The sequence below is a fragment of the Vicia villosa genome, linkage group LG5 (genome assembly GCF_029867415.1).
Source record: "Vicia villosa cultivar HV-30 ecotype Madison, WI linkage group LG5, Vvil1.0, whole genome shotgun sequence".
In the NCBI taxonomy this organism is placed as follows: Eukaryota; Viridiplantae; Streptophyta; class Magnoliopsida; order Fabales; family Fabaceae; genus Vicia; species Vicia villosa.
In genome coordinates, this window is record NC_081184.1 from 164,555,587 (window position 1) to 164,575,192 (window position 19,606).

Sequence of the window (19,606 nt, forward strand, 5' to 3'; positions counted from 1 at the left end):
CGATAAGGCTGAATTATCCTGGGTATTCCTGCATAAAAACTCTAAGACATTTCGGGAGTGCTTGAAATACTTTAAGGAAAGTGATTCCGTTCACGATTCCAGCCTCGGTTCTTTCTATTGAAACACATTTTCTAACAGAGGCTACGTGTTAAAACTTCTAAATTGATATGGTGAGAGAATATGAGGTTGTTCAACCTAAATTAAAAAGATATGAACTTTTGGGATTTGTTTGAATACCTTAAGAGTGTGTTTGGATGGAGCATTTTAATAAGGGAAAGTAATTTTTTGAGGGAATTGAAAATGATTTGACCAAAATCCATTGTTTGGATGAAAAATATGAAGAATTGTTAAAATAATGTAAATTTATGAAGTATTTTAATCAAGTTAAATTTAAAGAATTTCAAATGACACCAAAAAGTAAAGAATTTGAAATTGCTTCATAACTTGAGTATTAAATGGTTTATTATTAATTTTTCTAAATTTGCAAAATGGTCCAATATTTTATTAAAATTATAAACCCAAAATTTTTCATAAAATTACAAATAAGTCTTTAATAATTTTCCAAATTTACAAAATGGTCCCTTAAAATTTTCAAAAATTGCAAATTAGTTCCTATTTTTTATATTTCAAATTTGACCCCAAAAGTTTTAAAATTGATGAAAATGACAAAAAAAATTAACAATGAATCATTTTAATACTTCATCCAAACAAAAGAATTTAAAATTGAATGAATTTCAATTGAATTATTTGAATTGCTTAGAATTTTAAATTTCTTGAAAATTCTTAATTGCCTCATCCAAACATACTCTAAAACTAATAAGGTGGAGCGAAACGAAATATAATATACTGGAAATAAGATAGAGCGAAACAAAATATAAAAATATAATATAGTGGAATGAAATAGAACAAAATATAATAGAGCATAAATAAATAGAATGAAACATAAACTACATTCTATTTTATTTGATAGAACGAAACATGAAATATTTTAATTTTTTATTTTATTTTTATCCTTTATTTCAAAAGTACTAATATAGTTAATGAAAGTAAAATTTGGAGGATAAAATTGGGATCGCGTTATTAATGTATTTTATTCCATTGAATACATCTTAAATTGACTGGAATGAAAAATGAGCTTAAATACTAGTATGATGGAATGCTTTCTATCATATTCTATATCATTTATTTATTTTTATAAAATTAATAAGCTTAAATACCGTTTTGATCTATTTTATTTGTTTTTTTTTAAAACTTTTTAGTACCATTTTACAAAAAACCTAGCTATTTAGTCCTCGTAAACAATTATGTGATTTTTTGGTGGTCCCCTGCCATTTGACCAATAACCAAACACATTTTAAGACATTTTGTGGAAGAGGTTCCACACATCAGGTAATAATTTTTTGAAGTATAAAACAAATGTTAATTTTTTTCAAGAATTTTAATCCTTGAATTTTAGATTTTTGGTTAAGTCAAAAGAAACTCTTACTATTTCATTTAAGTATTCTTAAATCTCATTGTTATAAATATTTTATATAAAATGTTAATAATATCATTTACTATATGTTATTTGGTGTTCAACCAAGTTTTCCTCAATTGAAAATAGAGGTTCGTCATTTAGTGTCGGATAGGGCCGCCTCCAACAATTCAGAGACCGTGCAAATTTTAAAAGCATATTTTTAGTAACAAAACACAAAAAATTCAAAAACAATTGTTTTTCTAGGCTTCAAAATTTCATTAAAATTATATAATTTATATAGTAATACAAAAATCAAATTATGCTTGACTAACTCAAATCAAATTGTTAAAAAAATTAAACATAATTTTTTTATTAATTAATCTATTAATTTATTTATTGCTTTTTTTAACAATATTTTTTCTATTGAAAAAGCAATAAATTAAGCCAAAGAGAATAATGGACTGTATTTTATTATAAAAATTTAATAATAAATAAGTTAGTACTATGATAAACCTTTAAATATTTAATTAAAATATATAAATATTATCTAAATTTTATAAATAAATAAAAAATTAAAAAAGATTCGTAGTATGGATGTAACATATATTTACATTAAGTAAAAATTAAGAGTAGGAGTACAGTTTAATTTGAAGGCCCGTCATAAATTTATAGTGATCGTATAAAAATTATAGTGAAAATTTTGTTAGTGCGTGACATTTTGGCACATTCCTTTTTGTAAAATATTAATATTAAATGGTCACATGGTTTGTTGCCATATTTTTTTAAAAATAATGACACTAAAAGTAGATCATCAAGACTCGAACCCACAACAAATTAATGGTAAAAGAAAAGACTCTGTCGTTGGGCCGCAACCGAAAATATGTAATGAAGGTTAACAATTGTTTATAGATATTTAATTATTTATAATATATAACATATAATTGGCCCAATTGGGAGGCCCTATTTTTTTAGGCCCTGTGCAACGGGTCAGGTTGCACATGCCCAAAATCGGCCTTGGTGTCGGGACGAAGATTGTTTCAGTTGCTGATGGAGGCTGGTGAAGAGGATGTTGTAAATCTTTCTTTGAGATTGTAGTTTCTACTCAGTTTGCCATTTTGACGTTTGAGTTGGTGGTTGAACATTAAAGATCGTTTCCATAAAGGATATATTTGATCTTCCAGGTAATGAATTGTTCACGTATTTGTGAAGTGGGTCAAATATGGCCAGTTCTGAAAGGTAATGCAAGCACTCTGAAACCAAAGTAAGTTTTGATCAGATTATTTAATCAACGATTTATGAATCTATTAAACAATCAAGTAGCATTAAGATTTGACACTTGATGTGAATGCTTAAACTTAAATCTATGTCTAGAATTTAGAGTTTAGCAGATTGTTATCTTAGATCAAGATTTGAACCATGTTTCTCAATAACAATTCTAATTTATGATGTTAAAAGGTAAAACAAAGATAAAAATCGATAATCATTAATAAATAGATTATATATAATGATGTGATCAATAAACGTACATACGGTTACGATGAATTAGATTCAATCCCAACAAGAGAGAAAAATTAGCTACTCATTATCATGGTAGTTTGATACAAAATAGAGGAATAAAGATGAATGAGCATCAACAATAGTTTTGCAGAAATTGATGCATATCTAGCTTGTAGTCTTCAAAGTTCACTTTTACTTTCTGTCCATCTATATTCTAATGGCTGTAATTACGTATCTCCCTTTCTGGTTCTAATTGGTTCCTTTTTTGTAGTTTTTTTGTCCTGGTAATCTCGCTTGGCGAGCAGCAGCCTTGCGTGGCGAGCCAAATTTCTTCATCAAGAAGTTTCTGCCAGCTTATCCCCTAAATCGCCCAGCCTCGTCGGCCGAGAAAGAAGAAGTTTCATTCTAGAAAATTTATATTTTGCTTCGCCTGATGCTTGCTAAAACTTCGGTGGGCGAGAGGGCTCGCTTGAGCTCTCCTGGCCAGAATGAGTATTTTTCTCTTTGAAAAGTTTTTGTTTTTCCTCGCCTGGTCCTCGTTTGGGTGAGGTGTCGCCTTAGTCTTACTAGAGGCTCGCTGGGTGAGGTGTCGCCTTGGTCTCGCTGGTGGCATCCCATGAATCTCAAATGTAACTAGCTGTGCTATTTCCATCATTGTCTAACATTTCTAAAATAATTGAAGAAACCAACAGCTTTATCATTGACTGAAAGAGGAAAAGTTTACTTTGTACCCCAACAATTAGCATTATATCCCCTACAATTTTTAAAAATACCAATTTTACCTTTCCATATTTCTAACAATTTTATCATTTTACTTTTTACTATTTATAAAAAAAATCAGAAAATTGTACCCATACGCATACAAACCGGAACATTTTTTTGAAAGTGTGCTGATAAAGAAATTATCATACCGGAACAATTTTTGAAAGTGTTCTGGTATGAAAAAAATAGTTAATTCATCAGAATTTTCACTTTTCTTGCAAAATCATTTTTCATTCCGGAATTCTTTGGCAAAGTCTTCCGGTATGTAAAATAAAAGTTAAAACTGACTACCGGAACTTTTTTGCAAAGTCTTCCAGTAGACAAAATAAAAAATTGACTACCAGAACTTTTTTGCAAAATCTTCTAGTATACAAATTAGAACTTTAGACCGTTTGGAGGAGTGAAGGATAATAGATATCCGAATTAGAACTTGTGAGTAAATCCAAAAGATTTTATAACTTTAAGGAGAAAGCTCCAATCTAGGATATCAAAAGACTTTTTGATGTCAACTTTCAAAACATAGGGAAATTTCAATTTACAATTACGTGAACCAAATTCCAAATTTTCATTAACAAGAATGACATGACATAAAAAATATCCAAGAAATTAATTAATCTCATAAAACAAACTTCACACATTATGTTAATCCGAATCATTATACAATTTTGCATCAGAAAATAAAAAAGAAACAACAAAAAATACCAACGAACAACAAAAAAAAAAATCAAATATTGATGTAGCTAATTAACTACCAACATTCATACAAATTAATTTCCACTCGAAGCCTAAAATAAACTTCACCTTCAAAAGCATCAGTGGAAAGAGTAGCCACACCCCTAGTCATGAAAAAATCCCCAGTCCCACCAATGACCGAAATGTCCCTAGTCTTATTCATCAAAGGGTCAGCACCAGCAAAATTTATGGTACCCTTATGATGAGTAGAGTTAAAGACAAAAGAAAAAGCAAGCCATGAAGTGAAAATTTCCTTTTTATCGTAAATGTAAAATCCTTGAGCACGACCAATAGGGTGAGAGTGTAGATTGTTGTCCAATGTGATTGGGTCATCGAAGACAACCAAGTCACCAAAGTGGTTTTGGTTTGCTAAGGTTGTTGTGTTGCCCCATGGTGGTGTTCCTACGATTGCTGACGTGGCGTTTTTGGAGTTGTGGCCGTTGAAAATGATGTCGTGGAAGTAGAATGTTAGTGTTTTGCATGGTTTGTGGATTTGGAGTCTTTTTCTTGGTTTGGTTGGAGTGGGAGAGGAATGTGGTATGGAGATTAGGAGGAAGAAGATGAGAGATGAAATGAGCTTCATTGGTTGGTTTTTTTTGAATGATTACTAGTTGGTGGTTTGATGGAATTGTGTGGAAGGTGTTGGGTTCATGAAGTTGGTACTTATAAGTGGTGTACACCAAATCCATTAAGGGTTTTGCAATAAATTAAATGTTATTAGGTTGTCTTTTTTTTCTTTTTTAGTATAAGCTTACTATCTTTGGAGAGCAATTGAAAATACTAATTTTGTTTTAAATTATCTGCAATGCTCATAAAATATAATCTAAGAGCACATTTCGAAAAGACTAATTTTGTTTTAAATTATCTGCAAGGCTCATAAAATATAATCTAAGAGCACATTTCGAGCAAAAGGCAAACAGAGTTGATATACCTTCGTTATAACAAGAAGCGTAGACGATTTTGCCCTTCAACGCTTCAACCATCGTCGAATCCAATCTAATGGTACGTTGCATCACACACAAACAGTTTCAACTACTTTTAGTATGTAAAAGTCCTTCATTTTAGATATAAAAATGCATTTTCACTTTTACTTCTTATTTTCTAATTAACCTGATCGTTAACGTATTAACCATTCAAGTCAATCTCTTTTCGCGAATTGAAAACTTGTTTTACTAATTCAAAATCTCATCTTCATATTTCATCGAACATGTTTTCTAACGGAACAAATCCCTTCAAAAATTTAACACTAATACTTGTTCAGATTTAAATTCAAATTCAAAACTTTTTAGTTAGGCAGTAAAAGACATTTAACATTTCATTAAAATGTTTTTGAGTTTTAACTGTATTTTCTTTATGTGTAATTATTTTTAACTGGTGGGTGGGGTAGCTTAACTGGAACTTATTAGTTGAGTTAAAGGTGTTGTTGGTCCAGAGTTCAGCTCACGTTGATAATTTATAAATCAATAACTTTTGGAAAAAATTTATTTTTAGAGATAATATATATATTTTTTATGTTAGAGGTAAGCTTGTCTTTAAAGGTATGGCAATGATGATAATCCAAGAATGGAATTACATTGCAAAATAGCTTATTTTAGTTTATAGCTTTATCTCTACGACTCGCCAACAAATTGGACGCACCTGACTAAGTGTGTTCTACAGCAAACATATGATTCATCTCTACGTCTCAATTTTCTAAATAAAATAATAATGAGTGACTTTTGAATAACAAACATTATTAAGAGTGACGACTTTTTAAGTTAATGTTTTTGGATATTTCTGAAAATGAATGTTTTTTTCTTCTAATTTGATGGGCTAAAAACAAATGCATTCACAAATGACTTATGTTGGGGAATATGGATGAAAAATATTTAGAAGGAATTGAATAAATCTTATCTTAAAAGTCGATTTAATTTTTTTTTTTAAATCTCATAATTAGAGCTTTTCAAAAAATTGAGCAAATTTAGTAGTGTATGTATTGGATTGATATCACAAGATACATGATATTTAAACAATAGCATGAAATATGAAATATGAATAATGCCAGTCTTAGCCAATCAATAACTTAATTAATACAAATTCAATTTGAATTAGGTGTTTAAATCGAATTTTTATTAATTAATGATTCAATAAAGTATTATAATTTATTCACAAGAAAGATGAACTAGATGACTTAATAAATACTAGACATAAGCTCCTACAACAAATCACTATAAAAAAATTAAAGCCTAACAACATGTGATTCCTAAGAAATCGGTAAAACCTAAACATGCAACATATATAGAAAATTAAAAGGAGATAAGGAAAGAAAATAAGATACATGGATTTATACTGATTTAACGCTTTCGTCTTCACTTTGCGCCTAATCCAGTCTCCTATGGCAAGCCATTTAAATTTCGTAGTCTTCAGATTACTTAAGTTAAAAAATAAAATTAACAACTTCAATCTGAGTCTTTTTTTCTCATGTTGTACACAACCCACACATCTGAAATTTCCAAGTCATTCACTCAGTTTTGATTGTGCTAATACTCAAATCCAAGATCCGCTTTAAGCATCAGTTCCGCAGCGATCTCCACTCACTCATATCGGTCTTTTATCTGAGCTCTCAACCTATTTGAAGGAACAAAAACTCCAAATATTGATCTGCAATAATCTCACACTCTCTAAGAATTGAGAAGAAACTAAATCATGGTAGTCTGGCTAAAGGTTGAAGATGAATTCAATAGGGGTGCTCGCGGTGCGGTTTGGGCGGTTTTGACGAAAAAAATCATCCGAACCGCAAGAGAAAAAATAGTGCGGTTTGGTTTGGCTCGGTTGGCTTTTAAAAAAAATCCGAACCAAACCAAACTAATGCGGTTTGCTTCGGCTCGGTTGGTTCGGTTTTTTACAAATATTTTATTGAGTCATACATACACATATAGATGACAATATAATTTTGTATTTAGACATTCATACACTATCAAATAACAACAAAACTCGTCATATTTTGACAATAATTTTCCATTTAATATGTAAAAATTAAATTAGACAAAAGTAGAATATTAAACATAAAATAATAGCATAAAATAATATAAAAATTATTATAATGAAACAAAAAATTGAAGAGACGAAAGATTAGTGAAGGTGAAAAAGAAAAAAAAGTGTTGAGAGATTAAATAAGAAGATGTGCGATAAAAATGAAATTGAAATACAGAACATTTATATAAAAATGAGAAGTTGAAAAAGAAAGAATATAAGAGAGTACAGAGACTATAGAAGAAGAGAGAAGATGTATGTGGCAAAGAAGGTGCGATAATGTTATTAGAGATTTGAGAAGATCAGGACTGAAATTATATTTGTAAGAATGAGAAAATTGTTCGTAATCATAAGGCTAATGTATAATAGGTTTAAGTTTGGGTTGGATGTGAGTTAAGTAAATTTTAGGTTGTAACATAATGCGGTTTGATTCGGTTTACAAAATACAAACCGCAAACCGAACCGAACCATGCGGTTTTGTTAAAAAATGACCCAAACTAATTCGAACCAAATGCGGTTTTTTGCGGTTTCGGTTTGGTTTGGTTAGGTTTGCGGTTTTCTATTGGGTTGGTTTGGTTTTGAGCACCCCTATAATTCAAATGCAATAAAAAATTATGAAAAGAATACTTTGAACGTTAAAACTCAATTTTGAACAACTTTCAAAGTTCTGATGTTATGATCATCTATTTGGAAAAATGACACAAGTGATCTATATATGAGCTTGAGATAGAGCATTAAAAATGAGTAAAAGTACCCTTTTAATGAAGTCAAGAGCAGTGAGTATGATTCGAGTCGAATGAGAAAATGATTTGAATCAAGAACTTAAAACTCAATTTTTGACTATTTAATTCAAATCAGTATTTCAAGTCAGTGATTCGAGTCAAAGAATCTTGTGACTCAAATCAAGTTGATAGAATAAACATACAAAATTTAAGATGAATTATTGATTTGAATAATCCTTTAGCTTGATTCAAATCAAGCTTGCTCATGATTTTTTTTTTAATAATGCAAAACCTTGATTCAATTCACACTTCAAAAAGTGGTTATTTTAAGAAAAATAAAGTGTTTCATTGAATCTACAACTAGTATGATAGGAGTCCTTCATATATGCGTTTCTTGACCCAACTGTTTTAAATTGAACCACTTTGCATTTGCTTTTATCTAAGGGTTTGATTTAATACATGCAAGCACAATTTCATGCAAAATACGACTTAATGAATTACACTCAATTTTAAAATGGGGGAGTTTTTCACTAGGGACCATTAATACATAGTGTAGGACTAGGCATCTTTATGAGAGTCACACCACTTATCCACCTAAAATCTTAAGGTGACAGGTGAGTGGGTTCTCCCACTTATAAATGCTCAAGTCACCACATTCCTATCCAATGTGTGACTATTTTCCCACTTACTCACACTTGCACTATTATTCTAACACTCCTCCTCAAGTGTGAGTCCACAATGCTCCTCCACACTTGTATCGCCGTTGACACCTTTCAACAGGACACCACTTCCTGATCACACTTGTATGCCATGCAACAGGACACCACTTCCCGAGAATTTTGATACAAATGAGTCGGCCCTTTTCTTGAACCAAAGGCTTATGATACCATTTGTTGCGGAAATTTTTCACTAGGGAGCATTGATATATAATGTATGATTAGACACCTTTGTGAGAGACACACCACTTATTCACCTAATATCTTAAGGTGATAGGTGAGTGGTTTCTCCCACTTATAAACGCTCAAGTCACCACATTCCTATCCAATGTGATACTATTTTCCTACTTACTCACACTTGCATTATTATTCTAACACTCATTCTCAAGTGTGAGTCCACAAAATGCCCCCCTCACACTTGTACCACCGTTGACACCTCTTCTTGGTCATTTTGATACACCTCTTATTGGGTATTTTGATTTCAGCGACACACCTCTTCTAGGGTATTTCGATATGAGTAAGCTGATCCATTTCTCGAACCAAAGGCTCATGATACCATTTGTTGGGGGGGAGATTTTTTTACTAGAGAGCATTGATACATAGTGTAGAACTAGGCATCTTTGTAAGAGACACACCACTTGTCCACCTAAAATCTTAAGGTGACAGATGAGTGAGTTCTCCTACTTATAAATGCTCAATTCACCACATTTCTATTCAATGTGAGACTATTTTTCCACTTACTCACACTTACATTATATTATTCTAACAATGCAAGCATAATTTAATGCAAAACACGACTTAATAAATTACATTCAATTCTAAAATATGCACAACGATCTAACTTAGAGGAGAGTCAAATAATAAAATGATAAATGACAAAAGATAATAAATAGGACAAACATCAAAACTGAAATCCTAAAGGGACAAACGATTTCATATTCTGAATTGTGGAGCATTTTTATTTTGTTCATAATACCATGATGTTTCTCATGCCTTGCACTGGTGTTATGTGGTTTGTGGATCTTCGAATTTTGTTTTTGTCTTTTTGATTGCTCAATGCTATTGTGTTGCCGTTGGGCCTTTCTTTTTTTGAAGTTTGGAATATTTTTATATTATTTACGATCTTTTGTTTTTTTTTTCTTTTCATTATTTAATATTATGTCATTAAAAAATTAGTGGAGGTGTTATAAAGAATTATATAACAAATGAATCTGTATCATTTTTTATTGGAGAAACTTGAAATTTCTTTTATTTTATCAATTAAAAACATACATAAAAAAATGGGATTAATTAATAATTAAAGATATTTTTGCGATGAAATATAAAATAGTTAAGTAAATAATGTTAACTATTATAATTAAATATACTTTTATTCTCTTTAAAAAAGGTAAGATTAAATTGCTAATTAGGTAATAATAATGCACAAAATAATTATGTAAGTAGTTGAAAAAAATTAAATATTGAAATATTTTTTAAAAATTAATAATTGAAAATTAAATTACTACTAATATACTAATGGACTGAACAAATAATTAATCCATCATTTTATACATAAATGAGGTTAAATCATTTCTACTCAAATCCTATTTTGTGACATTTATCTCAAAATTTGACTTCCTTTTGTAGTGGGTGATTTTTTTATCTTCGGAGCATCATAATAAATTCTAGCATTATTTTTGTAAGCATTATTTATGGTCTTTGTTTCACTACATGCTTCATGCTTTGAAGAGTCAAGATGTAAACGTGTGAGGGATAAGATGAATGTGAATCCATGGAACATTGATGATGCTTGTGAAGCAATGAACTAAGCAATCAGAATGGCGGATGCTGATAAGTACATAAGAAAATGCAAAACATTTAGTCCCACGTTGTTTGGATTATATTTACTTTGAGGGTATATATACATCCACATTATTGTCTAAAGCTTGAGATTTAGAAATATGGTCTTGTCTTAAATATTAATTATTAAATATTATAAAAAGAGTTAATTTAAATTATTAATTATTAAATTATTTATAAGAAAAATATTTATTAATAATTTATTTACAAAATGAGATGGATAATAAAAAAAAATCTTATGCCTCATCATAAAAAAAAAGGATCCAAAGCGTAAACTTATAAAAAATAATAAAGAGAACGAAATAATAGAAAGTGGATAAAAAAACCTTATAAAAAATAGTAAAGAGAATGAAATAATAGAAAGTGGACTTGGGTTGCAATCACTAGCCTCTTCCCTTTCACATATATTTGACTTAGAGTTTTTTGTCAAATAATGACTAAAATTTCAACTTTAAAGGGGAGTAACTGGAATGATCCGATTTCGAATCTTCGTCTCCACAGTTGGATATTCGGTTTGAATTTCGAAAGCGGAAAAAGTGAATTAAAAAGATGTACTCTCTCCGTCTCACAATAGGTGTCCTTTTTTCTATTTTTATTTGTCTCAAATTATTTGTCCATTTAGAATATCAGTGTGATATTTATTATTTCTTTCCACTAACTTATCCTTATTTATTATATTTTAACTCATTTAAGTACTCCACTACCTATTATTAATAAGGTTATTTTAGTAAATGAGACTCATTTTATCATTGAAATCAACCTAATTAATCATTTTTTTTTAAAATGTGAAAATCTCAAAGAGGACACCTATTATGAGATGAATGGAGTATTTTTTTATTTTGATATATTTAATTCCTAAGTGATAGAGTTTATTTTGTCTTTAAATTCGAATCTAATTTAATGATAGAAATTTAAAGATAAAAGTTGTACTTTTTATTTTAGAATTGAATTTCAAAAGCAATTAAAGTCGACATTAATAAAAAAAATTAATAAATAACAACATTCATTCATTTAAATTAGTAGAATACATTGATGAACACACAAACACAACATTGTTAATTGCTAATAAAAAAAAAAGGATGACCTTGAGAATAAGTTCACAATATTCAACTTAATATCATAAAAACACCAAAATCAAAATACAATGCAAATATGAACTAGTCTAACAACCTGAATCAAAACAGAATGTCAAACAACCTCACTTAAAAACTGACAAACAAAACAACCTCAGATTAAGACAAAGAACCAACACTCAAAAGAACATAACTTATAATATATTTTCTTTTTCATAGATGTAATCTAAAATTACCAACACTCAAAGAACTTAATTTCAACCCGAAGTCGAAAATAAACATCATCTTCAAAAGCATCAGTCATAAGAGTAGCAATTCCTCTATGCATAAAGAAATCTCCAGTGCCACCAGTCACAGATATATCTCTAGTTGTCTTCAGAATTGGATCAGCTCCAGCAAAAGTAATGGTTCCTTCATGATAGGTGCTATTAAGAGAAAATGTGAAACCAAGCCAAGCAGTGTATGTGTTTTTGGTATCATATAAGTAAAACCCTTGTGCTCTTCCAACTGGTGTTGAATGAAGATTGTTATCCAAAGTGATAGGGTCATCGAAAACAACTATGTCACCAAACCGGAATTGAGGTGCCAGTTTTGTTAAGTTAGCACCCTGTGGAGCTGCTACTATTGCTGATGTTGCATTTGCTGCATTATTTCCATTGTAAATTATGTCATGAAAGTAAAGGATCATGGTTTTGCATGGTGTGTATTGCTTTTTCTTGGTAGGAATAGCTGAACATAGAGCAAAGAACATTGCAAAAACAAAGAGTGTTGTAACTTTGGTACCCATTTTTGTTTCTTAATAAGCTATATGAGAGGAACAAGTTGGACTTAGTTTAGCATATGGTGGCTAGTGCCATTTTATAAGGGTTGAAAAACAATTTAATTTCATGAAAATAATTGTTGTAAGAAAAAATTTAAGAGAAAAAGGTTCATACACTGACAGTGTAAAATAATTTTACACTTGTATCAGAATAAAATACATTTTAATTTAGAAATTCCTTTAATGACAAGACACTTTATCTATTTTATATTGAATGACAGTGTAAAATAATTTTACACTGTCAGTACATATAAATTAAACTCAAAATTTAATAAATTAAAAGTAGGATAGTATTTATTTACAAGTCTTTTGAAGACATTTCACACATTTACATATATTGAATATTTTGGTAACCAGATTCTCTCCGATATATATTTTTTGGCTGTCCATTCAGCTCTCATCTTATTCATTCATTATTAGAGTAATGTTACAGGAGGTTAGAGTTAGTTCAATTTGTTAAGGAAAAATTGTTAGACTCAAATCAAACTTAACTTATGCTTAGCAAATGTGTTTGAAATGAATAAATATTGTACAAGCAGTACCACATTGATTACAAATCAATAGATTGATGAACCCTTTGTAGTATCATATAATATCTGATTATGAGTCGTTTTAATATATAGCCTCCGTAGATACGTGCATTAAGTATACATGGATTTATTTCTTTAAACACTGAATTGTATGCTTTTCATGCATTCAAGTTATTTAAATCTTATTTGTTGTAAGAATGATAAGGTTCAATTCACTTAAAGGAATTTGATGTGTAGGGATAAAAAACAGTATCAACTAAAATCAATGGTATTCAACAAAAATAACTAATTGTCATACTCTAATTTTTATCCTTAAGATCCTACCTATCATTCATTTGCGATCACCAAGCACCCTTGTATTTTCTTTTTGCATCCTTATGTTAATCATCTAACTTTTGCTGATTTTTATTCAAAATACACAAAGATGTTTGTTGCTTTCTTCTTTTCTTATTGTATAAAGTAGGGTTGACAATCAAAGAGACTAGAGAGTGGCCAACACTTATAAGAATCTTATTTCATAATCAAAGATGTTCAAAAGCTCAAAATAACTTGGTTTGTGGTGAAAGTTTTCTCAAGGATCAAGCATTATTTCCAAATTAGGGTTTTGGTTTTCCAAAATCAAAGTTATGGTCAACTCTTGGTCAAAAGGGCATTTCCTTAAGGCATGACCTATAATCTTAGGCTGCTTTAACACACTTCTGCACACATTGAGATCAGAGTTATTAATCTCGGCCGCTCCGGCCGCTATCCCAGCGCTCCGTAGCGGAGCAGCACCCTGCCGCGCGATATGAAGGGTGCGGAGCAGGAGATGAGAAAGCGGCCGCTTCAGCCGCTATACCGGGTCCCGAGTCGTGGAAAATTCCCGGGCGGAGCGGCTCCGGTTCTTTTTTACCTTTTTTTTTACATTTTTCTGGGCAAAATTAACAAAACACCCCTGTGCAAGAGAGAGGTTGAAGAAGAAGTGAAATCTGATTCGTAGAGAGAGTGAGAGTGAGTGAGAGAGAGAGGTTGAAGAAGAAGTGAATTAGGGTTTCCCAAGATATGATTCATAGACTGAGAATGAGAGAGAGACGCAAAGCGAGAGAGAGGTTGAAGAAGAAGTGAATTAGGGTTGATTGATTGAAGAAGTGAGATCTGCGCCGCCGTGGAGTTAGAGATAATTAGGTTAACATACTGTATATGTTTTTGACGGGTAGTGGTAGTGTACTAACTAAGTATCAATCTTATTATATATTTATTCAAAAAAATCATATCTTATATTGTTTCCTATTTTTTATAACTAATTTTGTATCTATCTATTATCTTAATAAAATATATAAACAAATTATATATTTTGAGTCTATTTATTAAATATTTAACTTATTTATTAAAATTAAATTAAATTTGAATCTTTATGTTTTGAATCTTAATTAAGCATTATTCTTTGTTTCACATTATATTTTATAAATATTTTATGAGTGGTTTATAGATTATTATATAATTATTAGTATACAAAAATTTATCCCGCTATCCGGGATGCCGCTATTCCCACTATTCCCATTCCCGGAGGTTGGCCGCTCCGCTCCGCTATCCGGGATTAACAACTCTGATTGAGATCCCATTTATGTTTACCTTACACTAGAATTTCTAAGTTCACTAAATTACACCACGCAGCCTGATTCACCTAATACTGTGGGTGCCGTTAGTTTTAGGATGTTTAATAGAGAGTATCGTTATAACATCGACGATCTTGCAGATATGTTGAACCTCCCTTTTGGATAAGGTACACTTTGCGAGGCACCTTTAGAAACTGGTTTGGTATTCACGGCTAGAAGATTTTGGGGGAAGTTAACTGATTTTGGCACTGACAGTTTTGAGGGAAATGTGGCCTCTAGTATTCATAACCTGGTCATACGCTATTTTTGCCAAATTTTCAGTGACACTATTTGCGGTCGGGACTATTTTCAGTTAGACCGCATCAATAGCTGCATAAGCCTTCCCAGATGGTGTGAAGATGAATCCAAAGCAATTGTCTGCCAGATGATATGTAACAGCTTAGGCATACTAGTGGGCCGTATAGGAGGTATCGACTCAGTTCTTATATGGGTCAATCTTTGACCGAGGTACCTGAGATACACATTTATTGCTAATTACGGGCATCGAATATGAGGATCTTTTCCATCAAAGCCGAATCACAATCACCATTAAGGACCAAATTAATCATATTTAAAAGTATTATTTGCGTATTCGAGCGTGAGAGGTTAGGATCATATTATAAAAAAAAGAGAACACGATAGGGAAGATTATCAAAAATTTCATTGATAATACCGTGTGCGAACCTGACTGACTTAGCATCAAGGGAGTTATCCATTAATGTATTCAATATTTATATATTAAGATTAAAATAATAAAAATTAAAAATTAAAGTTTTAGCCTAACATGCGTGCTTCCTTACCAATAGACCTACCACTTCATTTTGTTATTTGTTCACCATGTTTTATATTTATATACATTTTATATTTTTTAATTAATTAATAGGACGTCAAAAATAAATAATATTTTATAATTATGTATTTTAAAAAGACATTATTGTAAAGAAGAAATAATGGAAAATTAAAGAGCGGTTTGTATTAAGAGACTTCGTATATATAAAAAAAAGTATTACAATTAATGACGAAAAGAATATACATGTAAAAAGGTGGGTTATCATTTCAATCTCTAATACATTTTTATCGATATACATTCTAATTGGCTGAAAATATTATGTGGTTCTTATAGCACCCATTTGAATTTCAACCAACTAAAGAAAATGTGTAGAAAAGATTGCTGTTAAAAGGTGTGGTACTGCTACTTCGTGAGATGGTGACTCAGTTTGGGTACAAAATCTTTATCTGGTATTGATTGAAGAATCGTTTACTGTACATGAAATGGGTTTGGGTAGTACTGGTGGTGACTCATAAAGCATTGCATGCTTTAGACAAAAAAAAACTTTGGTTCAGGCAAGGTACATACAAGGACTTGGTCATAAAGATCATGCGTGCCGGTGATTTTTTTACCTACCTGCCACTATTCTAAAATAATAATACCAATATGCCCCATGTTAAAATTAAAACACCAAAATGCCACACTTTTAGTTCACGTCCGTCCAAGGGTTGGCCGGACCGGTGAAGACTTTTTTTCCCAGTTGGGGTCCGGCCAGGGGTTGGCCGGACTCTAACTGGCCCTTTTTTTTTTCGTTTTTTTTTTTAAAAATGATTTAAATCAATTAAAATAAAAAAAAATAAAAAAAAATAAAAAAAAAGGTCCAGTTAGAGTCCGGCCAACCCCTGGACGGACCCCAACTGGGAAAAAAAATCTTCACCGGTTCGGCCAACCCCTGGACGGACGTGAACTAAAAGTGTGGCATTTGAGTATTTTTTTTTCATTTCATGACATGTTGGTATTATCTTTTCATTATTGGGGCAGATAGGTATAAAAATCCGTGCCGGTAGTGTGGTTGGGTGGCCTCTCTTACCATGGGGTCATCATATATCTAAAAAAAACTAGAAAAACGACAAAGAAAAAAAGTTTTGTTTTAGTTTTCTGAAACAAGCCTATGCGTTTGGTTTTTTTAGTTTACAATGACAATGTGAACCAGTTTGAAATTCGATTTGACAATTAAATCGTTGAATTAGATTAATGAATTAAATGAGTTGAATATGAGCTAAAAACTAAGTTCATTAATTAAATGAGTTGAATTATATATAGTTTTATTCGTTAGATTCATGAGTCAACTCGATTATATATGAGATGAATTATATTACTTTTAAGAGTAAGTTTAAAGATTTGCTACAAATATTAACACTATATTTTTTTAATATAACGATTTATTTGATAATTTATATTTTCCGCAAAGCAAAATATTTCAAAAAATAATTATAAAAATAAAATCAACATCGTATACATTTCAATCTTATAACTTTTATTTTATTTTTATATATTTTTTATTTTAAAAAATATAAATTTAAAATGTCAAATATTTAAAAAGAATAAACTTTGAAAAAATACTTTTAAGTCCGTGAAGCAAACAAATTGAATATAACGAGTTGAACCGAGTTATTCCTAAACTTCTAACGAGTCGTGTTTGAGTCGGAAAAAAGTTCGTGACGAACATGAACCGATATTTGAGTTGAACCAATTATAGGTGTTTTTTTTTATAGAGTGATCTCCTTCCTTCCGTACCGACTAATCCACCCGAGAGCATTACTGCCCCACGTAGCCTCTGAAAGTTGGTCCTAGGCTTCTTCGAACTCAGGACCTCAAGTGGGCAAACCCTTGAGACCCAAGCACCCTCCCACTAGGCCAACCCTCTCGAGTTACAATTATAGGTGTTAAAACGGGTTTAATCCGCCAAACATATTCATTTTGCTTTTTACATGTCGAATAAGGTTTTAAGTCTCTATCCTTAACTATGTCTGTCACTTTTTTTTGGGCATCAACGAGGAAGACATGATTGTTTTACAATTTTTTAGTCTTTATAGGTGTAGGATCCGCGGCTCCGCTCCTCTTTCATTTTTTGACGAGTGAGTCAAGATTTTAAGCTAGCACCTTCAACTATGTTAGCTTTGTCCCTCTATTTTTTTTGCAAGGTTTGACGGAACGAATCTTAAGAGGGAGAACATGTATGTTTGTTACTCCTATTTCAAAGGGATTTTCGGTAGGGGTGGCAAACGGGCATGCCCGTCCTACAAAAGCACACAAAAAAATAGGACGGGACAGAGCGAGCATAGTTAAGGGTGCAGACCTAAAACTTGGCCCGTCTCACAAAAAATGAGGGCGGGACGGAGAATGCCTGTGGACTTTTCACCTTTTAGGCCCAAAAATGTAAAATTTTATATAAATGCATGTGCCCGTAAAAGCCCGTAAAAAAAGGGACTGCGCGGTCCAAACATATTAGAGGTTGTGAGCCTAAAATTTTGATCCGTCCATAGAAAAGCGTGGGAAAAACAGAAATGTCTAACAGACCGAGCCTGTTTTGCAACCCCTAATTTTTTACATCGATAATATAAACGTCAACGCAACAGATATAGTAAGAAAAATAACAACATTGTAGCCATAAAGATAAAAAAAAAAAAACAAGATTACTGATGTGAGACCAAGAGAAAGCATAATTGGTTCGAAGTGATAGATGACTTTGTAGCAAATTTTATTGGTTTTTGCTTCAATTTTAGTATGTTGTTTATATCTCTTAGTTAATTCTATTTTTGTATTTGTTGATTAGTTTTACTTCCTCTTATAGATATTTTGGTATACCAACTTTTGTTGTGTTGTATAGTTGTGATTTTTTCACCATTAAATTTTATTGGTAAAGATTGTTATTTTTTAGTGTTACTATGAAAACTTTTGTGTATCCATTCTTCTTAAAGAAAAATGTTTTGATTAACTAGCTTCCGTGATTTTTATTCTCTCATTTTAAGAAAAGTTTTCCACGTTAAAAATTTGATATCTCTATTATTAAATTTTCTTGTTATTATTATTGTGCTCTAGAATAGATTTTGACGACTGTCTACTTAAATTGCACATTTTTGAAAAAATTGTTTGTTTTAAAGAGACCAATTATTTAGTTATTTCTAACAAAGTGGCATCAAGAGCCCAATATGTTTAACCTCAAATCTAATAAATATTCACTCTATAAGACTCTCATGAACGACATGTTATACAACAAAGACTTGTATGATGCTATTGAGGGAGGAAAGAAAAACTGAATGATAAGTTTGATGTTGATTGGAAGTTGATTTAAAAGACAGTTGTTATAATCAAATATTAGTTAAACTTGAGTATATATCTACATGTTGAAGTTGGAACTAATGTAGAGAAATTGTGAAATAAAATGAAAGAGTTGTATGCCCGTAAGAACATGCAAAATGAAGCATGTTTGACTCGAAAGTTAGTTAATATAAAATATAAGGTGGTAGTTCAATGGCAGAGCATATGGGCGTGTTTCAAAATATAGTGAATTTGTCGGGAGTAGTGATATTAAGTTGGATGATGAATTGTAAGTCTTATTATTGCTTAAGTTTTTATTTGATAATTGAGAATTTTCGTGGTGATATGTTTTTATTATGCTCTGAATGTGAAATTGATAATGTTTATGCTTAAAGTTAACATACTTAATGAAGAACCTATGAGAAAGGAGTGATGAGGTTTCATTGTTACATCTAATTTGCATGAATATCTACTTATAGAGTCACTAGGAAGATGTCAAACCAGAAACTTTCAAAAGCGAAATGAATATGAGAATTGCGGCAAATAAAAAAACACGTCAATAATTAGAAAAGAAGTTACATGCTACAATCGTGGTAAGGAAGAACATTATGCATGCAGTTATAGTCCTTGCTATTTTTAAAAATTTTGAAAACAGTTTAATTACCCTTAAAATTTTAAATTTTTGAATAAATTTTTTCATATGTGTTTAAAATATTATAAAAT

General features: G+C 30.9%; 2 protein-coding genes across 2 annotated transcripts; both read right to left on the reverse strand.

Annotated features, from left to right (window-relative positions):
• Nucleotides 1–4,293: 4,293 nt before the first annotated feature.
• Nucleotides 4,294–5,096, reverse strand: LOC131608075 (disease resistance response protein 206-like). The gene has a single exon (XM_058880014.1). The coding sequence runs from the start codon at nt 5,028–5,030 to the stop codon at nt 4,464–4,466; it is 567 nt and encodes a 188-aa protein (XP_058735997.1). The 5' UTR covers nt 5,031–5,096; the 3' UTR covers nt 4,294–4,463.
• Nucleotides 5,097–11,780: 6,684 nt separating this feature from the next.
• LOC131608076 (disease resistance response protein 206-like) lies at nt 11,781–12,625 on the reverse strand. Its single transcript, XM_058880015.1, has one exon. The coding sequence runs from the start codon at nt 12,594–12,596 to the stop codon at nt 12,042–12,044; it is 555 nt and encodes a 184-aa protein (XP_058735998.1). The 5' UTR covers nt 12,597–12,625; the 3' UTR covers nt 11,781–12,041.
• Nucleotides 12,626–19,606: the final 6,981 nt, after the last annotated feature.